Source organism: Pleuronectes platessa, chromosome 2 (assembly GCF_947347685.1).
Source record: "Pleuronectes platessa chromosome 2, fPlePla1.1, whole genome shotgun sequence".
NCBI classification, from domain to species: Eukaryota; Metazoa; Chordata; class Actinopteri; order Pleuronectiformes; family Pleuronectidae; genus Pleuronectes; species Pleuronectes platessa.
Window position 1 is genome coordinate 22,824,027 of NC_070627.1, and position 23,769 is coordinate 22,847,795.

A 23,769-nucleotide genomic window follows, 5' to 3' on the forward strand; every position below is an offset into this window, starting at 1 on the left:
CCGACTTACCAGGTCAAATTTATAATTATAAAACACTTTGATCTTTTGATTTTAATATTACGCTGCAGTTAAAGTTTAAATACCCTAAAGACAATTCATATAAACATGGAAACTGAAATATTTTTTTTAACACCACTGAGCTGAATTAATTTTAAATATCTTTTGTTTAAGATGGCCCTGTCTGTGACCAACACATTTTCAAGGTTGTATTGTCTTAAGTTGAGTTTCATAAAGTTCTGGTTAAACAGTACTTAACCAACAGTCGAATATACTTACAGCTTCAAAACTGATCAAACCACAGTACATCCATAGAAAAAGCTCACTTAAAATGTTTGTATTTGTTACTTTCTTTGTAGTATACAGCAGGCAACATTTGAATAACAAATAAATTAACATAGAATACAAAATAAAAAAACGTACAGACATTTCTGTCAACAGTCCCCTAATTTAAATCCGAGGTGGTCCATAAACAGGGTTATTTTTTTTTTGCAGTTTTTAACTGTAACACTGTTGTCCTTTACACTATGTGGATGATTTGTGACACTCAGCATGCTCTTCAGATCTTTATTTAAACTAGCAGCTCTATATAGATGGCAACAAAGTGCCTCAGTATGCAGTGTACTTTTTAGACTGCTCCCTCCAGTGGTTGCTAACTATCCGCTGCCAGTCTTGTTTCTACATTTAAAAAGTTTTAAAGAAGCGTGTCAGGGTCAGTGTGTGAGCCACGGTAGGCAGACAAAAATATATATAAATAAAAATTATTTGGATTGCTCCCTTAACAGCCACTTGAACTGAACAATATATATGAACACATCATCGTAGTGATAAAAAAACAAACAATCTATACATTTACATTTTCAAGTATAGTAAGTTGGGTTAGGATAAAGAAACAGCAACACTGTCAGCACTTTTCTCCACAACACAGTCTTTTTCTGATGGTGCAGCGACAGGCATGTCTCTGAGAGAGTTCGGGCCACTACTAGTTGTCCCTCCTCCTTTGTTTGGGGGGTCTGCTGTCGATTCAGCCTCGGGTTCTTGCTGTGGAGCTGTGGCTACGAATAGAAGAAAAGTGAAGAACACACTTTACATCTTTGAAAATGTCAGTATTGAAGTGGCTGTCGTTTATGCAGCCAATTAAAGGAATGGGGCAATCACACAGAGTTAAGAGTTTAAGAAGATAAACAGTCTGCCTTGTTTGTGTGAAAGTTTTCAACATCATTTTGAGGCTGGCACATGCTTTTACCTGACTGTGTGCAGGACTTCATATGCTCCGGCCAGTGGGCTTGCTGACAGGGGTAATCACAGTAGCTTGTGTTCCAGCAGCAGTAGAAGATGGCTTCTTTCCTGCAGTTAGCGCACCACTGTTTCTTCTTCGTCTCGTCCACTGCCTGTTGTTTCTCCTGCTCTATCTGTTTCTTCACCTCAGTCACCAGCCTCTCTCTCTCCTGCTCCAGACTTTGCCTCATCTCTGCCATTGTCAGCTCTAAAGTGAAACACACAAACATGATCAAATACAAGTAGAACTCATGACACTGGGAAAAGAGGTACACGTGCAAAGTACTTTTATAATCCCGTACTTACCAAGATTGTGCTTCATTTCTGACAACTCTTGTTGATGCAACCACTGCAATTTTTCAATTTCAATTCTCAGTCGTCTTATCTGTAAGAAAAAAACACGGGCATTTAAGAGTAAGTAAAGGTTCATATCAAAACCAACTGTGATGATCTAATTCATACGCCGTGTCTGAAGGGCCGAGAGTGAACTCCTACCTCTGCTATTGTGTTTCCTGAAGTACTCTGAGAAAGGTCATTGTAGATTTCAGTCATTGAACCTTTGATTGCATCCATTATCTGGAAAAGACCATGATGTGAAATGAAGGGACAAGATTAATATATGAACCAACACTTTCTTATGTTGTATTCCTTAAATGCATTCAATGTGGACCTCAAACATGTGTATTATGAAAGCTAAAGAGAAACATGTCAAACCTAATTCTCAAAGATTAATGAAGCTATGTATAGTTTTAATATGTTTTAGTTTACAGAGCTCCTAAAATAACCAGCAAGGTGTAAACTCACAGTACAAGAACTTACTTTATTTGTGTACTTGGCAATGTCTTCAGCCACATCTGCAGAGGCAGTGGGGATATACAGGTCTATTGCCACCGGTGATGACGAAGCAGCTGTTGCTAGACTTGATGTTGCAATCATGGCAACAGAAGCTGGACTACTGGATACCAGGGTGACAGCGGACGTGTTTGTGCCGAGTGGAGGGTCTTTTTGTTGAACAGCTGGAAAACAAAAATGTATCATTTTGGACAAAGTGATGGCACAGTTCACATGCACAGGGATTGATATGCAAATGAGTGCAAACAAATTGCACAAACAAATCCAAATTGTCATACTTAAACTATTTCAAACTTATTATTTCAGACTAAAACCATGTTATCTACCTTTGACAGCCTGTCTGGTCTGATAGCGGGTACTTTGTGAAGACTGCTGAGCGGAGGATGAGGACACCGCTGTCGACACATTCCCAGCCTGAGTCTGGGTCACCACTGGAGCCTGGCCCTGCTTAGGTGACAAGGCCTGATCCTGGGTGGTTGCAACAGGTTGCTGGCTCTGTTGCTGACGTTGCACCTTCTGCATGTGCCACTTCTGCGAGGAGGTCTGAAACTTGGTAGTGGGATTCCACACCACAGCTCTCTGCACCACGGGCAGCGTCTCTCTGGGCAGCAGAGGGCGCTGTTTCTTCAAAGCTGGAGCGGTGGAGGCTGAGGGGGAGGAGGAGGAGGAGGGGGGCGATGCTGTGGCACTGGACACCGTTGCTAGGCTTATGGTTGTGGGGGAGGGAGCAGTGAACGAGACCATGGTGACAGGAATGGCCATTGGGGACTGTGTGGAGACAGTGGAGGGTGTGGAGAGAGCTGCACTGTTTTGAGATGGCACTGTTGATGGGGTCAATGCTTTGCCTAAGAACAAGAAGTAGAACAAGTACTTATATTACCACAATGATGCCAATGCTTCCACATTACAAATGCTAAAAGCTGACATTACATCCAGTTTTACTTTCATTATTTTTATATAATTAGAAGAGAGAATAACCTAAACTCACCTTCAGGTTTACTAGCAGGGGACTCTTTTACAGAGGTGGTGTCTTTCCTACCCCTCTTCCTGTCTTTGCCCCTCTGTTCCTCTCCAAGGTCAATAACCAGCTCCCTCTCAGAGTCAGAGTCCTCCATGGGCGCGGGATACTTCCCCTCGTCTTTCACCTGAGACTTGCCTCTGGGAGGAGGTGATACTGCTGGAGGCGCCTTGCTCTTCTCTGGGCTTTGTTTTCCTGAATCAGTGCTTATTTTCTCTTTAGCTGGAACATCTGATGCTGTTGGAGCTGTGTCACCTGCTGCAGACTCAGATGCAAGGAGTGTATCAGTTTTAACCTCTTTATCTTGGCTTGGAGATGACAGATCTTTGACTTTATTTTTGATAGTGTCCTCCTGGGCTTCATCATTGGTTGCTGCGTCCTGGCCTTCCTTGGTCTTTTGCTCATCGTCACTGGCATACTCACTGTCACTTGAGTCAGACTTATCAGATTCCTCTGAGTCACTGTGTTCCACACCTTTATACACATCCACAGAGATCTCATCAATACCTGAAGATGCAAAAGAAGAGTGAGGAAATTACACTGCAATCCAACGTGTTTTAAATTTGAGATAGGTTTTTAAAGATATGTCAGAAAACATCTTAGAACAGATTAGAACAGATAAGTATGTTTCATTCGGGTTCTTTTTAATAGCCGTTTTCAGATATGAACTCCAGAGAATGTCCGCACAATTGAGTTCCGGTCTTCTCAGGAGTTTGCTTTTCACAAACTGTGAGAGGTCAGATGGGTTCGCAACAACACAGAAATCTCTGTGAGGTGTGGTGCCGCAGGCAGGATATACTGCATACATTTTCTGCTGGGAAGATCATGATTGTATACGACATATCCATTCTCACGTACAGCCCATTCAGAATATTTCAGGAGATTATCCGGAGTTCAGTACGTGTCTGACATCAGTTATAGAGGGTACACATACTGTAAATATCAACAATAAGGAGAGAAAACACAGAAATATGAACGTTTTCCTTTTTCTTCTGTACTGACCCAACTGTGCTTTGCAGCTCTCAATGGTTTTGTCCAAGTTCAGCTGAAAACGGCTCTTAATCTGTCTTTTTGGAGACGTGAGGACTGGTGTGGTTCCTTGCTTCTGCTGAACTGTTTCACTTAGCTCTTTTAGGTCCATTTCTGCTTTGCTCCGATCTGGAATAAAAAATTAAGTTGTTTTTATCTTCCAATAGCTAGCTATTATTGCTCACAGAGAATGGACATGGTTTTTCGCTTTCAGGTACGTTATACATTTGGCATAAAGAATCACCTAGATTGAGGTTGAGAATGCTTCCTGTCTGTGGTGTCTTCTCCTGCTTGGGGAGGCCAGGAGCTTGAGAGTGGAATGGTTTAGGGCTGTCCAATGAACTGCCTGCAGGACAAAGTCGAGGATGGGGAGGTGATGCTGTTCAGAGATATTCAGGATTAAAATAAGTCTCATCAGATACAATATTTGTTTGCTAAACTAAATTGAGTGCAAAATACCTGTACAGTCCATGGACTCCTCTCCTGCACTGTACTGGCTGTTCTGGGCTTTTGCATGCGACTTGTCTGCTGTCTCCTGTTCCCCATCTGAACCAGTGTGGGCAGAGGAGTTGGTGCTCATGGGGGAGCGAGGCATGTCACTTAGAGGGAGCCGACGCCCAACTGTGCCCCCTCCCAGCCCAGCCCCAGACAACATGGTCCTTGCCAGAGGGATCTTGGGCGAAGCGGTCATGTCGAAGCTGAGCTTGATCTTCTCCTGTTTCTCAGTTTTCACTGGAGTGGACGAGGGGTTGGAGGGGTCCAGCAGCATCTGGAAGTTGTTGTCAGGAGTGTATGGTGTCCTGAAAGGTGCGTAATTAAACACTCCAAACTTCTTCTTCATGTTCTCCACATAGACCTCCATCTCTTGCATGGCACTGTTAAAGATGCTTTTGGTCTTCTTCACAGAGAATGGAATTTCTTTTGACATGAGGTAGCAGTTGTTTAAAGGAACCCATGCCCTGAAGGATGAATATATTAAAATCACAATTGAGTGTTAACGATAAACCTTGAAATGTTCCTCTGAGATCAAGCACCAGAAGCATAATAAGCTGGTACCTGTCATGTTGACCAAAGAAACGAGCGTCCACCTGTCCATCTTTGTCCCGCAGAGCTTTAGCAGGCCAGAATGGAAATCCTTTCAGTTTGGCCCACACTAGAGGATGTGGGTTACTCTGCAGATATACAATAAAACACTGGACCTGAGTGGATGTATTCCACTGACGTATGTTTGAATTGATAAATTATCTGGTGGAATCAGCAAAAACTTGAAATTACTTTACAAGCTTACACAAGGCTCACAAAACCAGTTGTCTCTCTTTTGGCAAGCAGACAAATAACACTCAGGACAAACTTCAATCTCGTTCATCTGGAAAAAAATTCACAAAACTCATGATATGTTTCCACTTTCATTTCTAATGTCTTAAATTAATGAACAAATACACATTTAGCTTAAATATGATACTCTTTTTCTGACACAAACTAAATACTCACCTCATGTTCACAGATTTTTACTATAACTTTAGCTGTAGCTGTGAGTTTGTGATTGCCTGAAATAAGGACATACATTTGTGTCAAACTATTTGTTAACTGTTTACTTATCAATAGCATAATATTCATTCATTTAGCCAGGTCTAACAAGATTATAAAAAAACAGTGTCCAGAATATGCAAAATACCTCCATTATATATAATACAGTTGTGCAAAATCCATTTTGCGTCTGCCAAGAAGGCCTCTGTGCAGCCATACATTTTCTTTTTGATATTCTGCAGAGCAAAATGAAAAGACATTGCTTATTTATCATATTGTTAAATTTTCATAGTTTCAAATAAATGAGTGAAGCTTGGATTTTACCTTTTCAAGTGTGCAAAGATCCATAGGATGAAAAATGTACTCCGCATAATCTGGATGTTGTTCAAGAGAGACAGGTTTCTGGAAGGGTTCAGTCTGTAAAATTGGGAAGGAAACAAAAATTAAGGTAAACAAACTCTCCAGCCACACTAACTGACTAATTAACTAACACAACCTTCCCCTCTAACATCCACATGCTATCATTATGCTACTACTTCAAACTCTTAGAGCCGCTTTAAATAAAAGGAGGAAAATCAGTGGTGGACAGAGGGGAAGAGGAGAAAAATCATGACGGGGTCTTGTTAGTGGTGTAATTGATTACCCAATTAAAAGTCTTTCTCTGCGTGGAAGCTGCATGGGGGGAGCGAGATGACAAGCGGGGATGATCCTGAAAGAGAGTGAGAGGGGCAGCTGTATCCTCACCACCAGCTTGCATGTTTACCTTCATGGTTTCCAGCCATGACAGGCTCATAATAGCACATTATTGTGATTGTTAGTTCTGTTATTTGACATCTTTAGCACATGCAAAATCAATAACAAATCAGCTGGAACGATATCTTAGCAGGTCATACTTCAGGTGCCGATTTTATAAACTAGCTCAACTGATGGGAATAAGATGACCAGAAACAAAAAGCATGTCTTTTGGTTGCATGAGCAATCTAGAAATAGAAAACAGCCATGAAAGAACACATTCCAATAAGCAAGTGATAAATCAGAATGAACAAATAGAAATGGCAGAATTTTAAATGAGAATAAACAAGTAAAGTAATCCTTCAGTGACAAAGCTACGTGCCCCAACACTATATAATCAGATGGGTAGCATAGATTTCCTAGACAGACAGAGGGCCCAGAATACTTACACCTGGTTGTTTCATCTTCTGAAGGGCAAACTTTAGTAGGTAAGACAGCTGGTCTATAGTTAGCATCATCATGGCTTTGCTCTGAGTCTCTATGCACTCTGCAACTGTTATTTTCTAAAAAAGACATCAAGAGGAAAAGTTGAACAATTTGTTTGTATCCCCTCATGTCACAGAGTGTATGTAGTCTTAAAGGAGACATATTATGCACGTATTCAGATTCGCTCTCGCTACAGAAGGAAAGATATGCAGGCAGGGGCCCAGTCTGAAACAAACCTGCAGCCACTGCAGGAGGGCTCAAGCCTCCACACATGGTGAGCTATTAGCTTTAGCCTAACCTGGCTTTGTTAGGGAGCCTATCAGAGTAGCCGCTAGGTGTGAATAATAGAGATGCTGGACATTATGCTGGAGTACTGATGAGGAGTTTCGGGAGCAGTGTAGAGGAGCTCCCTTTACCAGAGACTTTGAGCTTTTTAACTTTTTAAAAGTAGACATTTTACATATACAAAAATCCTTTATAACATTCTGGAGTAATGATAAACTAAAAAAGCACAATATGTCTCCTTTAACATGTAACCGAGAGCTCCTTCATAATTAAACAAATGATACATGTTATGACCACAGGCTTTGAAATGTGTTTCTAACACCCAGCACATCCCTGGGAGAGTACCTCACACTCCGGACAGAACCAGTCGCCATCAGGCTCGGCTGGTAGTTTGAGGCACTTGGCATGGTACACCCTGGGGCAGAGCTCACAGCAGAGCACCTGGCCCTCGCGGTGGCACAGCCAGCAGTAGAAGTCATTCCTGCCGTCCTGCGGTACAACATCAACAGGGTCTGTGGTGAGTGCTGGCTGCTTCACATAGTAAAAGGGACCGTGTCTTAGTTCTGACTGGAATGCAGGCAAAAGAAACACAAAGTTGGGGAAGGTCAATATCAGGCCAGAGATTAGAAAAGCCGAGCAAACATGCACCACACCAACAAAAGGTACATTTAAGTCCAGCACAACACAGACTGCCGTGTGCCCTGATTAGTGTTATACACCAGATGCTGGTTCCTTAGTGTGCCAGAACCATTGAGACTTAAGAGTCAATATCATATTGTTCAACATTGTGATGAATAAAATCTGACAACAATATGTTACTCGATCACTTCTGTGATTTCTGTCTGTGTCTTAGGAAACAACCTTCAACAATGTAGGGGAGGATAAAGAGTGTTGACAGCCTTGATTTAACTGACTAAAGTTTCAATAGTTACAGTAGCTACAAACATTACAAAGTTTAAGCTAATGACATGTAAATGCTACATGACTTTTCAAAGTCAGCGGATTACTGTTCTGTTCACACTACACAACGCGTTACATTGTAACAAGGGATCTTAAAATGATGCAGAGTACACAACTGATCAGCGATAGAGTCACAAATGACAATATTGGCCCAACGAGAAATCCACAACAAGTAAATCCTCCAAATAACATGTATTCCCAAAAACACATGTGAGAAGCTGCACAGGAAATGTTGTGATAATGTGCGCAATGATAAAAAATAAAAGGATAAACGTTCTTTGGCAAATGCATTTTATATCTAAGTCTTGTAACTATAATATAAAACAAGTTTAAAAATGAAGAAAACAATTATATTATTCAGTTTTATATCAAAGATGTGAAAAAATTAATATAAAAATAAAATACAGGTAAACCGACACAAATGTTTACTTTATTTGTTGAATTGAATTGAATTGTTTTTAAACTTTAAATTTGATGGTGTTTTATACATTTTTTGATCTTTTGGTTTAAACAGAGTGTAGATTTATGTTAAATAAGCTTACCCTCCTAAACTAGGATGGTTGAAGATTAATTAACAAATCCTGTTTAAGTGAAATTTCATTCCCAAAACATTTTATAACATTCAAGTGAAATTCAAGTGAAAATTTGCCTCTAACATTGTCGTATCTACGCACTAAAATAAACCTCTTATTTATGCGAGCATTTGTCTCCTGTATCTGTGTAAAATCTTTGTTAATCAACATAGGCAGGGCAGAGTAAATAAGATGTTCTACCATCAGCCGTGACAAAGATTTAGAATTTCCTGTCTCCCCTCCAAAAACTGTGCTAGGGCAAACCTAGGGCAGTGATGGCGAATGCCTCCCTGTTATCAAGGAATTGAGGATTAAATATTCCAGACTCTATTAAGTAAACTCTATTAAAACTCTATTTAAACTCTATTTAAACTCTATTTAAACTCTGAACGTTATTCATTGTTGGACATGTAGATCACTCCTGGACAGCAAAAGTTCCAGAAAGCCATTAAACAATGTTGAGCCAAGCAGTCATTATCATATTGACCCTGGCTTGTTCACCTTGAGCACTGCATGTGCAAAGAATGTCCCAGAGATATCCAGCCTTGAAAACCTTAAAAATGTATGAAAGAAGGCCCAGCTCACTAGAACTCCCTTGAAGAGGGCCCATGAACTGCCCATGCCCCTTCTGGAACCCTGGGGGTACCTGAAAACCCTTAAATATATTGGCCAGACAAAAAACTTTGACAAACTAATGGGACAGCAGGAGGGGTGGGATAATGGCTTACCTCTATGGGGAGTAGCCCTGGACCCAAAAATCTGATCCTCTAGTTTGAACCCTGCTGTCCTAGCAACATACTGATACAGAGCCCACACTGGGCATAATGTGTTGAGTCTTTGCTCCTTCCCTGACAAGAATGGAGATGGGCATAAAGCCAAAGGCTTCACAGTGGGACAATTGCAGGCTGAGCTTGGTGAGCTATGGGGCAAAATAAAAGTAGTAAGGACAGATGGAAATGACCTGTACAGCACTTACATGTTTTGCTATGTTCAGAGCCAAAAGCTCTACCATTTCCGTTAAAATAAACATCCCCACTGTCTTTCACTGGCTCAAATGGATGATGAGACTCTCCAACACAACAAACCTTCATGATACAGCTAACTAAAGAATGCTGCCACACTGGCTTATCCTCAAAGCCCCAATGCCACGCAGTGATGGACGACAAGTAAACTTTAATTGTATATTGTAAAAAAAAAAGGCCTTCACCCATTCATGCACAGCAGGCCAACCACCATCATGGATATGATGATCTTGGAAAAAATGGCAGTAAATGCTTTAGTGTAAAGAACACCGCCCAGCATTCCAACAAGTTGCTACTCACTCCTTGACCCGACATGATCGCTCCCACCCTCATAGGGACACATCCATTGTCATAGTTACCCTGAATATAACTGCCCCCAGGGGGACACCTGACACGAGAGCCGTCAAGTCTTGCCAGACATGCCGGTGTTATTTTCAGCCTACAGCTGATGTGACAGCATATAGACACAGTCTTAATGCTGCTACCAAACTCAGAGGATCCCTATTCATCCAAAGCCCCAACTGCACAAGGGATTTTCCAAAGCCATGAAGCCAAACAGTTGTAAGCATAGTTTGAATCACTTTTTCCAGCCGGACGAGGGAATGGCCTGTTGGCGAAATGCTAATCTCCCCTCCTATAGCATGACACATAGACATAGAAGAGTGTCTATGTTAAGAACTAAGTATTTAGTAGATTGTGCAAGATCTCTCTGGCTATTTGCCCAGGATATCTAGAACCAAAGATCCCTGAGATGATTTATCACCAAACATGTATCCTTTACTACCTGTTGCCAAAAGTGGCAGCATAACAGATAGTCCTTTATCTATGACAATATTCTGAGAATACTTTTCCTTAATGGTGAAAGAGCTGCTTCCACAAACTTGCTGAACAACCTAAAGAGTAAATGAAAGCCGAAAATAACAGCTTGGTATCCCGATAGAAAACAACTTGGGGGGGGCACAGAGCAAGTTAGGTGACCCAGCGTCCAGAGATTGCAGTATCATTGCATCCCTGGAAAATCTAGGTATTGAAGTGTTCAATTTAGCTATGCAGAGAAATGCTGGAAGCTGATGCCCATTTGCAAACCTCTTATGGAGCTGCTGTGCACTGACTAGGCGGTGATTAATGCACTCATTGAACTAGGAACATTGAGTCATCCCCCTTGTCCTCCATCGATTACATGTTCCATGGTGTTCCATGTAGCTTCTGACCAGCATGGGTCCTGCCACTCTCAGCTTACTCTCCAGGGTCTTATCTGGCATAGACGAATAGTGGGACCATGACCAGGGCTCACCTTGAAATACCGAAGCATGTTTAGTAAAATGCAAGCTATCCACATTGGATGAGGTCCTCAGTCTGCGATAACATTCATGATGTTGGGCATGGATGTAATGCAGCCCCTTTAATCTTTAGTTTTGATATTTTGGAAGGAGTATCAGCCTATGACGTGGAAACCGGAAAAGGAACAAAATTGTAAATATCGTATTGTTCTAAGCAGGCTGCAATGTGTTAACATTTTGGTCCATCACACTAGCACAGGCTCAATGTGTTCTTTAAGAGCTTGTTCCTGATTACACATTAACAAAGCTCCAGGCCCTCCAGGCTTCGCTAACAAATTATTCCAAATTGAAACCCAGTAGGCTTTCCGTAACCCATTAGCCAAAGGGTACAATGTTACATAGTCCCTGCTCCAGTTTATCTTGTCTTACAGTAGGCATACATTATGAAGAACAAAATCAGAAAGTCCAGATAAAGCAGGCCCTGCATTTGGTGACATAATCTTTAATGGGTAAATTAAATGTTGAGCAGCTAACCATGCTAAATTATATCAGCAGAGGGACGTTTCACAGTTTCTTCTCTAGAAGAAAGCAAGAATGATTTGAGAGGTGCTTTTGACTGACAATATGCGATAGTGTGCAGAGTTACTCCTCTCTATCAAAGACAGGGTGGCATTGGAGCTTCCATATTTGGTCCCACCATGTTACCAAGATGCAAGCATAACACATTAACAGGCCATAATGCACGATGCGTGATTCACAGGTAAATTATCAGTTTACCATTATCTACATACTGTATGAGAGACATCAATAATTATATCAAAATAAAAGCCGACTAGAAGTGAAAATCACAGGTTCATGAAAATTTGAAAACTAAAATTATTCAAATGTCTAACAACTATAATGTAATGGTTTGGTGTTGTCTGAATATCAATCAGTTCAGAATTGATATTAGATTTAAATCCTGTAGTTCGGTGGGAGGGGGGCTGCAGGCTCCAAAGAAAGTTTTACATTTGTATCATGGATGGTGTTTTGATTGTTACCTGGTCTTTGCTACTGCTGAGAGCACCGGGTTTCTTCTTCTTTTTAACTGGGCAGGGAGAAGTTTCGGCGGAGGAGTGGCCATTGGATGATTGAGAGGGACTTGGCATCTTTCGTTTTTGGGACATACGCTCCGTTGACCCCGTGTCTGAAACTGCAGATAAAAGTCAAAGACAATACAAACCATAGCCTCCTTAAAGCAGAAAAAATACAAGAAATTAAACACTAGAGTTCTCCTAGACCTATGCAGTTTGCAGAAGCCACGAAAAATTGTATAAAAATACAAAAGAGCAAAAGCATTTGATAAGCATAGCACCAGAATATTGCCAACTTATCTAAAAAGTAGATCCAGATCAGCATAGCAATTTTAACAGGTTCTTCCCTGACCCAAACCTCATTCTTCCAACAACTTTCATGGTAATCCATCAATTAGTTTTTGTGTCAAGCTGCTAACTAACAGTCAGACAAACAAACAAACGCCAATGAAAAGATAACTTCTTTGAAAGAGTTAACAAACTTGTCTGGCATGTTACCTTTGGATCGTGTTGATATCTCCATTCTCTCTGCTGCTGTTTCTTTTCCCTCTTCCTCTTTCACACTGATACAGAAAAGGATCATTGTTAAATGTTTGCCCAATATAATCCTAATGCAGCAAAGGGTAACAAATGTTTGCCATTCAATTCCACTCAATTTTCGAAACTCCTGTCTAATTAAGGCAGAAAACAGCCGCTCATAAAAAGATTATAATATGCAGATGGTCAGGTTGTCCGTGTTAGGTCTCATATACATTCCTGCAGAAGTTTGATTAAACTGTCTCACCTCTTCATACATTTCCCTAATCCGAATACGAAGAAGTTGCTCTTGACAAGAAAGGTTTTACAGAGGCTATTTTTGACACAAAAATAACTCTTTTTAGATTTGGGGAGCCCAGCTGGAAACACACGTATCATGAGTCTTCTGTAAAAAAATATATTTTACAGAGCTTCAAATCCCTATTTCTACCAAGGCACCATGCTAACAAGAGGAATCTGAAAGGCTTCAAGGATATTCATGATTAAGTCAGAAAATGTTTTCACCTGTCAATGGCTGCCAAATTGCGCCAGTAGATGTGTCTGTACAAGCTTCTTTTTAACCAACCTTTAATTTCAAGAAATATCTCCTTTTGTCAAGGAGAGCGAAATGCTGCGCACTGTGTGCAATAGAAATTGACATGATTCGATCTAAACAATAAATACTAATAAATGAATGTAGCACTATGCCGCATGAAAACAAACGGGACACTTGACTTAGAAATACACTGTTTAGAAACTTTGAAGACACATTGAGACGGACAATAATAAAACACAGACATATGTCACAAAAAACAAACCTCAACAGCTGAAAGACAACACATGAACATCTGCTCAAAAATCTTAAGCTAAATTAAAGCAACAGATAACCAATATTAAAGCAATGGTAGCTCAATGCGTTGTGCCATTTTCAATTATAAATAGCACTCGCCTTTCTCCACCAGCCACAGGTCTATAAATAGTAAACATGGAAACAGAATAGAATAATCTAACGTGTCTGAGCCTTCTGATATCAAGCAAGTGAAAAGCATGTAAAATGATTACCCAGCTGTTTAAAAACATCCAAGTAATTCATTGACGAAGTGACCTAATAACAGACAGCATATCATCATGGATTGCACAATAACAGCCTGGTTATGTTGTGAAGCATTTCTTTGAAATACGAGCCACAATGTACTGTGAACCATCTTTTATTAAAAGATCTGCCAGCAGGGTTTTTCTCAGTATCAGTGCAACGTGATTCACCTTGGTTTACAGGCGCCCTGTTGTGGATCCTACTACTGTTGCCATTTTATCTGCCGCCACAGCAGAGGCAACGGCCTCACTGTTCAGATGGCTTCAATTTTCATACATTTTCCATTTCACTTACTCCTGAGAAAAGCAGCATTTGAATGTTGTATGTGGAAAACGGTCATTTACTGAAATCAAAAACACTGCCTATTAAAATGATTTGCTCACGAAACCACACTCCCTGTCTATCCTATAATAAGGAGGAGGAAATATGACAGCATATCCGCAGACACAAGTGCAGTGCAGTGAAATGGCTTTACTGGCCTCCTCATGTAAGCTGTCTAGGCAGACTCAGACAATATACCCCAGCAACATCCTGTCCTATCCTGGCCAGGAAATACAGCAACAAGAGGTAATGATACAAACATTTTGGGATCAAAATCCACAGAACACACAATCACAGCCTATTGTAACCTACTCAAATATCCCTTTCCACACCCACCACTGTCACTACGTACATGCTTCAATGTAGGAAATTAAGAGCATACCTTCTTCCTTACTCACATACAGATTCTCCAGCCTATTCTTTAATCTTTTTTCAATTATTGAGGGCGTTGGGGGATGAGGTAAACGATGGGTCCAGGTTTCCCAGAAGGCCTTCTCTCCCTGCTGCTCTCTCCTGCAATTGTCAATCTTTAACCTCGGCTGCAGACTGCCGATTGGCTCCGGCACCACACGGAGGTGCCTGATTGGGTGCTCAGCCTCAGTGTGGCACACGGGCTCTTTTCTCCCCACTCTCCTCTGCCACAATGCTGCAATGCAGAGAGGACTTTTCCTCACGGTTTGTTAAAAAACCTCCTGAAAACAGAGTCCCACACTCCCTTAAAACCTCATTCAGACGTGTACTGCCTGTGTGCCTTTTATCAGACATGTAAGGCGTAGCTCTTCGGGCTTTAACGGGAGAGGATCAGATTCCCTCCCTCGCTGTGCTCTCAACCAGTGTATGTGCAAGGCGTCCATTTTGAAGGCTCTCTCTTTCTCTCTCTCTTTCTCTCTCTCTCTCTCTCTCTCTCTCTCTCCCTGTATCTCTCCTTCTCTCTCACTGACCAATATGTGCACCGCACACACAGCACATACACACAGCAGCACCAGTCAAATCTACTGTGAGGGACCACATGCAGCTTATTATGTGCCCCAGCATGTTGATGTGCAGCATGGGCCTTTATAGTGAACACAAAGACGGGACTGAAAATGTCACCGGCCTCCCAGACAGTGAGGAAGTCGTGACCCTCTCCCTCTCTCTCTCTCCAACTCTTCTTTAGCATACTCTGCCTCATCATGGATATAAGCCTGGAGATTTGAGTGAGAGCAATAGCAAGTATGAATAAACAGCTGTACATTTCCATCTCTCTGTAGTCATTTCTGCTTTATCACAATATGCATATTATTTAATCTGAATAAAACTTTAAGGCATGAATACAAACAATCAAAGACACAGATACAGAACAACTCAAGTATAGATCGTCCACTAAAACAGAAATTATATGTCAAGGCCAACTACATAATCTGAGCACGTCCAAGAAGGTCATCTGATGGATTTTTTTTAATCACACACCAAACTAAATAGGCCGTGCGTCTGTGTAATGCAGATTTAAGTGTGCCTGCACTGTTCCTCACACCAAAGAGGAATGAGGGGAATTAAACGCATTACCAGGCACCATTCACAAAACACTGAGGGGGATTTGCTGTTTCAGCCACTGCAGACAGCTCCTGAACCCTGGTCAAGCAATATTTTGAGCGCCTTTATATCCAGGCCACGGTTTTCTTGGTTATATTAAAAACAAAGACGTTGTCAGACGTCATACACTATTAATGATAAATACAGTGGAAATCTATCCAGCTAAAAAAATTACATAACACTGTAGATAAACTGTCAGAAATAGATGCAATCATTAACTCAGTTGAAGAATTCTTATCTGACTCATGCATACAGAAAACCCTCACCAACATCATAACGTATAAAGAGAATTTAATCTAACCTTGTCGACTTCAAACCTCTCTGATGAGATGAGGTTTGTGTGAAGAGCCTTTTCAGAGGAAGTCCTTCCCTTCTTCTTTCCTTCTCTCTTACATACAAATAACCAGAGTGCTTGGAGCAGAGGGACAGAAAGGGGAAGCTCTCTAAAATGGCTGACACTCCGACAGCAGAGAACAACACAGGGAGGCAGTGCAAACCATTAGGCTCGGGCAATTCCTCGAACACTGTGATAAATAAGGTGCTCCGGCATATTTAGTCAGTAGTTAATTGATGCTTTAGAAAATTGGTTATCAGGAAAAGCTTAAAGGATAAGGGGTGTAAAAGTATGTTTTTATTCAACAAGAAAAAGGCATTTGCATGAGGTGAACTCGATTTTGTGTGAGGTGTAGACAAATTTTGCAACTAGACTGTATACAGGCGGTTTTTCATTGCCATGTTAGTCTGTTAACCACAGTACCCTGCTGCCTTGCTCTCAGGACAGTTTGAGGCCTACATTAACTTAATGTGCTGTCAGTTTACCATCTGTTAATTCCCCTTGGGACTCCCCTCTGTACTGCTCCCTGTCTCTCCCGTCATGGATCCCCTCACTAGGCCTGCCATTTTGGCATAACAGGCCAGGGGAGGCAAAAAACGCTGTCCTCTTTAAATCTTGACGGAAGAAAGCAGGATTTCTCAGTCAGTATTCTATGGATATACAGTACAGTGACCTTACACTTGACCTGTGGCCCCCTACCACACGTGTCCAGTCAGTGGCAGTCTGCTGCAGTGTGCCACGCTATGTCCTCTTTCCAAGCTCCACTCCTATGCTTTTGGGTGACAAATACTCTTCCCCCTCCCCCAGTCTGTCAGACAAACATGTATTATTACTCAGGCACGGATCTCACACACAGTGGCTGGTGCCTTATCAACAGAGCAGAATATGTGAAAGAATGAAAATAAGGCTTACCTCTGTGGATGCATGGCTAAAAAACTCTGTGTGATATGTCAATGCTTATTAAAACATGGAGGACAGCCCTGTCAGTCCTCACCCTGCTCAGAGCACAGCCACGGCTCCACAAGCTGGCCGACTAACTGCTCTGATATAAGGCACACTGGGACTGGCTGTGCACGCTGACAAAATGTAAGGCAGCTGACGATTGGCTGTTGCATTTCCTGGCTTCTGGTCTTTTGTTTAGCAAAGGCGAGCTCAGTACTCAGAGCGCAGTACTCAGAGTGAGAGAAGCTAGGCCCAAATCTAAATAATCAGCCCCTGCATACCCATCAGACCCCAAGACGTCTGCATACTCTGCTTTAATTCATGACCAGGGGATATCGAGGAGGCCTTGGTGTCGATGTGAAAGGTAATGAGCAGAAGAGCCCATAAATAACAGACATGAGGCTGTTTACTCAGGGAGGAATTTGTCTCACTAGCTCCCACCCTCAAGTTACACTAACCATTGTTGTGCTATATAAATGAAAGGAAGGAGTAGGCACTGAATGAAATGCACTGTTTCTTTGACCTATAAAGGTTTAATGGCGATGCAAAAAAAAAGGTCAGACTAAATTACAGTCATGTGATTCGCATGGCTCTAGTCTTTGAGCTGGTGTGATCACATGTTAACAATGTGGTTCCAGAAAGGCCAAGACTACACACAGTTAAAGACACTTGTGGTATCATTCCACCATGGAGATGGATTGAGCAGTATTTAAAAATTATTAATGATTTACATGAAAATGTATTATCCTTAAATTATACTATCCCTATCCATACAGTTCTCTTGCATTTACCGTAACTTGTTAAGAAGGATTAGGACTTTAAATGCATTTCTTATCACACAAGAAGCAAATGCCATCCAGTGCTAAGAGAGTGTCTGTAATGTGCATCCAGTTCCTACAGACACCTACACACACCTCCCCACAGGAGGAATAAATGTCTTGCAAAAAAGACATGGCTGTATCCTGAGTGTCTGAGGGAGAAAAAAAACTGTAACAGACTTTACATTACGCTCTAATTCATGCAAGATCAAATAGAGAGAAATTGCATAGCTGTCTTAACTTTGTGAAAACATAACAAAGCATATTACAAGGAAATAGCAACACTGTTATAAATGCAAATGTGACAAGTGGTTAACAAATTCGCAACCAAACTATCACATTTCTCAAAATCAGTAAATTATTTAACTGGTATTGATTGATATCGTTTGTCCCCAGGATATTTATAATGATGGTCTTTGCAATGATAGTCTCAGTATTCAGTGTCAATACAAAAATGTATCAGCTGACGTAGTAGAAAGTAGAGCCAGCTACCTACGCTGCTCAGTCAACCTCTCCTTCAGTGGGAAGAAATGCAGCAGCAGCCTCTTGTGGGAAAACCCTACAACAGCACACTGTACACCAGCCCAGAAATTATCCACCTTCCATCCATCCATTTTTTATCTATCCATCTAACCTGCTTATGCTGTAAGGGTCGCAGGTAAGGGGGCTGGAAAGAAGCCAATCCCATGTGACTGTCAGATACCCAAATAAACAGATCGGTTGTCGTGATGAAGTGTGGTTTACTGTGTGTAAAGTAAAGTGGATAATAATGGGGTGAGGTCCGTATTAAGCAGCGATTATGCATTACCTCAATGCTTTTATGTGAATTGACAGTGAAATATTATTGAAACAAACACTCATTTAGCTTAGGGTGTAGTCAAATTAACTTACAAGGGGCCTCAATGGCAGAAATGCGCTGTCGGGTCTGAAATCTTCCAATCTTCCTAAGCTTGTCACCGACCGCACATCGTGCTCTGTACGGTGTTTTGTCAATTATGTTATCTTGTGCTAGAAAGCCACCTGTAAGCACTAATGCACCCTATGTAAGCACAATGTCAGCAACACATAATAAAGGTCTTGAGAAAGTATTTTGAAATATGACTGCCTTAAGGTGAGACAGATAAAATAAGAAATGTAGACCTCTCTTTGATTATCCAACTTGGCTTTTGGGCCTCCCTGCTATAGGGTTTACCAAATTTGTATCCCATAGTGAGGAGCCAGGAGGAGGTGATGGCAAACAGAAACATATCCAGTACATATAGAGAGCACAGACTTTAAGGTGTATACATGGTCAGATATTTATACTACAGCAGTAATGTTTTGTAGTTGTGTAGGTTAGCAATGCTACAGCAGCCAACAGGGTGTACTTGGTTTAAAATCTGCGAGCATTAGCAGAGAACCAGAGATTAACAGTTGCAAAAGTTGAGTTAAATAGTTGAACTAAAACGCCGCGGGGGTGTATGTATTTTATGAGCGTCCACTGTCACGTGTCAAGTGAAGTTAGCATTATTAACGTATTGTTAGCCCCAATTAGCTAATGAGTACAGTTTAGTTAATTAACAGTTATCCGTGAGGGTAGACGAGGAAAACGTGACGTAAAAACACATAAAGGGGACAAAAAAACGTTATTACTATATCAGCGCCTGACATTAAAACGTGGCTTTACACCGTTTACATTCTCTTACATTGGTTAGTCTTCGTTGTACCTTGAATATCCAGACCCGTGAGCTCGTCAGGTGGAGCCAGTCGACCGCTGAAACGTTGGTAACGAGCCCACTGTCCCCAAGATGGCGCCAGAGTCAGACTTTCACTGTTCAGTTTCGCGCCTTGAGAAGTCGCCCACGCCTCAGACACCAGGCCCCTTGTGTGTTTTTGTTTTGTACTGTTTATTTTCTCTGGGAATTGTTGCGTTGAAATGAATCTGTCTGATGCAGTGCGGTGTGATTGTTTTAACACCACAACAGGTTACATTTATCTGAACTCTCATTGTAAAGGGATGAGAGTCTCTAACCTGCAGGAAGATTTGTAGCTTTTAGTAAGAGTGCTCTTTACAAAGGGTGTTGTTTATTAATCTCAATCGAATCTGGTTTGCTTATAAATGTACATATCATTTGCTTTACTTCACTCTTGATGTAATAATCTTGAAAAGCTGATTTAAAACATAAAATAACCAATAAATAAACATGTAGTTACACACATATGGGTCAAATGTCCTGTGTTTACATTTAAATGGAACATAAACAAATCATATTATAAATACAATATGATACAATCACCAACTAAATTCGAATGAATCAATAATTTAAAAAGAATCAACATTTTTTACAGAATTTTCTTTTAGACACACACTTTATCATGGAATGTAGACTACACCTTTTCTTAATCTGACTATAATTAAATATGTGTTGCTTGGAAATGAAATCTCAAAATGCATTTGTCTACAGCTCTTTATTGTGGCCTTGTGTGGTAACTACTTGTGTAAGAGCTGATAATGGACAAGATCTCACTTTATCACATTTGCATAGTGTTGAGAAGTTGGGGGATGGGAGTGTGCTGGAACAAAGAGAGGCATGCTGTTAGCTGTTTGCAGGTAAACCCATCTGAATACATCAATGATCATGGGGCATTCCCCCGTCTTTTCAAACTGTTATCTCCTGTCCTTTCAAAGTAGAGTGGGGTGAGTGGGGATGGGATAAAGTGTCTCACACTTACAGAGGGGGAGGTCAGTTTGCCGTGTTTTGTGGGGGAAGGGGCATAAACAGAGGGCCACTGGGCCCCTCTTTCGGGTCCCCACAGTATGCAGCTGGTGCATTCTCACCAAGGCAGACATATACAAAAACACACAACAACAAAACTCTGGAAGGCCTTTTACATTTACTGTATCATAAAAGGACTTGTCAAGCATTCGCGAATATTAGCAAACAATCTGCATTAACATTAATCCATTTGCAACCATACATGATTCAACATTGTAATTATTACATCAAATATGTATTAGTAATTATATGACACTCAAAGGAAACACTGTGTCACCCCATGTTTGGGTAAATTTAGTAAATTGTTTGCATGTGTAAAATGTTGCAAAATGGGTAATGAACCTTGCAGTCATACAAGCTCCATATTTTACCTAAATAAACTAGAAGGATATCTCTGTTGTGCTTAAACACTATTTCATTCTCTCCATGTCAATATTGCAAAGGAAAAATATGATTAGGAGCAGGAGAGAGCAGATAATGGGCTTATTACCTGGTGTTTAACATTTAGTCTTTCCATTTCCTTCACCCCACACCATGCTGCTCTCCCTCCATTTTTGAACCTCACAGCAGTAAAAGTTCAGAACTAGTGTATCTGTGAGGTCACCATGGAGACACTTGTTTCCATCCTCTGTGGCTGCTCTGGCACCATAGTGGCTCCAAGCTCACATAACCGACAGTGAACAGTGATTCTGTGAGGTAACACACTGTATATGTTTGCATGAAAGTAAATGCAGTGACTTCATAACTGGAATAATTTAAAATACTATCAGGCCTTGTGTGATGCAGTGGATAAATGATCTGTTCACTAAAATAGAGTTCACAAAATCATATTAACTGGAGAAAGCCTGGGAAAAGATAATTAAAGTCTTCATTGCCACAGATTATAGATGTGTTATAGTACAGTAAGAATGTGTTGTGTCTTCTCTCCCTTTTGTATATGTTATACAGAAAGAAGGTGTATGTTTGTAAATAAGGAGTATATTGTAATTCCAAGAAGGGATGAGCAAAATGCATTGGCATGACACAGAAATAAAAAATGTATGCACAACACGATGGTTGCATGTCGACGTGATTCTGTCAATTACCTGGACATTTGAAATGTCCCACATAAAATCATATGTCAAATATGCAGCTTTTTACATCTTTGAACAAAACGGTTAAGCCTCTTAGAATGTTCTCCCTAATCAAGCTTTGCAATTAAAAAAATATTTATTTTTAATGAATAAATGTATTTTATAATGATTTTTTAAGCCTGTTTTAAGTGTTTTGCGATCAAAAGAATTGCATTCATACATTAATGCTGAAGAACATCCTCATATGTAGGCAGTGGTTTGTACTTTGAATTATATGATTATAAAGTGAGAATACAGCGTTGCACTCATATGTCTGTGGTCATACTGAAGCACACGATAATGTGATTCACTATGGGTGTGATAAGTCATTTGCATAAAGCTGCTTTTCTGCCGGCCTATAAATAAATTTATAAATCTCTCCTCTAATAATATCAGTGACTGCTGCTCATATCACCTATGGGTATTGGTGTACGTGTAGTTTATTTGCCGGACATCTCGCACGGTGTGATCCGGGCTTGCCAGGGGACACCAACTACATTACCCAGGTGTCCCCGCGGCTCTGCTACAAGCTGGCTACCCCCCGTTCTGGGAGTGTTTCCCATTTAAACAAACACCGTCCTGCCGAAGATGGCGGAGAGTTTGTAGAGGCGTTAAAAAGAAACTGCTCTGCTCTGTGAAAGCGTCGACGCCGGTGAGTTTTGCCACTAACGCTTTGCGATTCGGTTTCCACCAAGTTTCGAGCTCTGGCGGTATTGTGTGTGTGAAGGCGATAATTCGTCTCGGAGGCAGTTGGGGTCGCTCCGCTTCCGAGCAGCCTGTGGTTTTCGGAGCTACCGTGATACAACGAACCACCTTACTACGGTGTGTTCGTCGGGGAACGTTTGTTGTGATATTAACCACCTCCGAACCAGTGGTACCGCAAAGATATTCTCAAACTGTCCGTAATAACGAGCCCTTTCTCGGTGGTTTCAGCGTGTGTTGGTGCGTCCATTATCCGCTAGCTCCAAAGTTTACGAGACACGGGCTGTGTGAGTCGCTGAGATGCAGTAGACTGCTGTTACTGTTTATGACTGAACCGGTTTCCGTTTGAAAGCCTCGGTGGTAACTTTTCGAGCACCACTTCTGTGTGTGTATTAGCCACAACACAGCTGAACATGTCCGTGAACTACAGGCGAAAGCAGGCGGTCTGACCTGCTTCAGTTTCGGTCCAGCTGGAGCTGCAAGAGTCGGTCACAGCCACTGCTATTAACCCTGGTTACACCACAATACTGTCGTTATCACGTGTAGGCAAATCAAAATAAAAGGGTTGCTGCTCATTTCTAGAGTTCCACCATTTAAAGTAGTAGAGGGTAGACACGCGTTACAATGCACTCACATTGTTGAGTTTTCTTCCTACCTGTAATTTGACACTAAATGCACCAGCACGTAACAAACAGCTACAGCGAGTTGAGGGAGGAGGGATTTGAAATGCGCATCCCACGTCTTATTTTGTCTGTGGTTTGTGGATTTACGAGTTGCCGGTCATGCTAATCCTTACTGTATATCACTGTCCACATAACTGCTGACAATCAGACTCAGAGTCACGAGCTGCTCTGCGAAATCTACAGCATCTGTTATTTATTTGCATTGCTGAAGTGAGATTACGTATCCACGGCTGTAATGGTTGGTATAATGGCCCATCGCATGATAAATGTGGTTTTTCACTGATGATAAATCATATTTAGAGGAGTGTGTATGAGTGTGTCAGACTGGCAGAGGGAGATGGATGTGTTCAAGGGCCAGTGAAGTTGAACCCTGGCCGGGTTCAGGTAGAGTCCAGGTTTGCTTTCTCTGTTCTCCACGAGGTGTACGCTGAATCTGAGCGCCCAGATCTTTGGGTGGTAAAAGCACATTCTTGTTGAGTGTGCAGGCAGACAATGAGAAAGTAAGTTAGTCACTCATTCCAATGAAACGGTTGAAGTCTAGGTGTGCTGTCACTCTCTTTGCCTGGGGCCATCCCTGCCAATACTTGCAGGCATTTACAGCCTAGTGCGTATTTCCATGTAAGAACCAGAAATCATTTAGGTATTTTTGTCTTATTGCTGCATGGTTGAGCTACCGCGAGCTGTCCTATAAGGACAAATACTCGTGCTTTGACACAGGGCGCTCATTAAATGGGATGTCTCCATAATATGGACATTTAAGTGGCATGTAGCTGGCAATGAAGCAGTGCGAATGGCACTTCAACCATCAG

General features: G+C 41.4%; 2 protein-coding genes across 14 annotated transcripts in view; one reads left to right on the plus strand and one right to left on the minus strand.

Annotated features, from left to right (window-relative positions):
- Positions 1-311: 311 nt before the first annotated feature.
- Positions 312-23,769, minus strand: part of zmynd8 (zinc finger, MYND-type containing 8) — a 38,184-nt gene continuing 14,726 nt past the window's right edge. Inside the window, exons 1-24 of one of the 13 annotated variants that reach the window (XM_053445370.1) lie at positions 16,860-16,978; positions 16,647-16,755; positions 16,433-16,561; positions 15,915-16,024; positions 12,610-12,674; positions 12,079-12,230; positions 7,550-7,693; positions 6,883-6,996; positions 6,345-6,410; positions 6,026-6,118; positions 5,850-5,937; positions 5,666-5,721; positions 5,463-5,540; positions 5,231-5,346; positions 4,634-5,133; positions 4,419-4,553; positions 4,148-4,303; positions 3,116-3,652; positions 2,454-2,972; positions 2,095-2,291; positions 1,771-1,851; positions 1,582-1,660; positions 1,244-1,483; positions 312-1,052 (exon numbers count right to left, since the gene is read on the minus strand). In XM_053445370.1, coding sequence (XP_053301345.1) covers positions 877-1,052; positions 1,244-1,483; positions 1,582-1,660; positions 1,771-1,851; positions 2,095-2,291; positions 2,454-2,972; positions 3,116-3,652; positions 4,148-4,303; positions 4,419-4,553; positions 4,634-5,133; positions 5,231-5,346; positions 5,463-5,540; positions 5,666-5,721; positions 5,850-5,937; positions 6,026-6,118; positions 6,345-6,410; positions 6,883-6,996; positions 7,550-7,693; positions 12,079-12,230; positions 12,610-12,674; positions 15,915-16,024; positions 16,433-16,435 — 3,705 coding nt within the window. In that variant the 5' untranslated portion in view covers positions 16,436-16,561; positions 16,647-16,755; positions 16,860-16,978 and the 3' untranslated portion in view covers positions 312-876. Of the gene's footprint in view, positions 1,053-1,243; positions 1,484-1,581; positions 1,661-1,770; positions 1,852-2,094; positions 2,292-2,453; positions 2,973-3,115; positions 3,653-4,147; positions 4,304-4,418; positions 4,554-4,633; positions 5,134-5,230; positions 5,347-5,462; positions 5,541-5,665; positions 5,722-5,849; positions 5,938-6,025; positions 6,119-6,344; positions 6,411-6,882; positions 6,997-7,549; positions 7,772-12,078; positions 12,231-12,609; positions 12,675-13,890; positions 14,404-14,423; positions 15,869-15,914; positions 16,025-16,432; positions 16,562-16,625; positions 16,756-16,859; positions 17,000-23,769 lie in introns of those variants that run through there. The other 12 variants (XM_053445351.1, XM_053445342.1, XM_053445401.1 and 9 more) reach the window with 12 other exon arrangements.
- Positions 22,072-23,769, plus strand: part of ncoa3 (nuclear receptor coactivator 3) — a 32,533-nt gene continuing 30,835 nt past the window's right edge. Inside the window, exon 1 of the mRNA XM_053445469.1 lies at positions 22,072-22,227. The gene's annotated coding sequence lies outside the window, so the exon portion shown is untranslated. The remainder of the gene's footprint in view (positions 22,228-23,769) is intronic.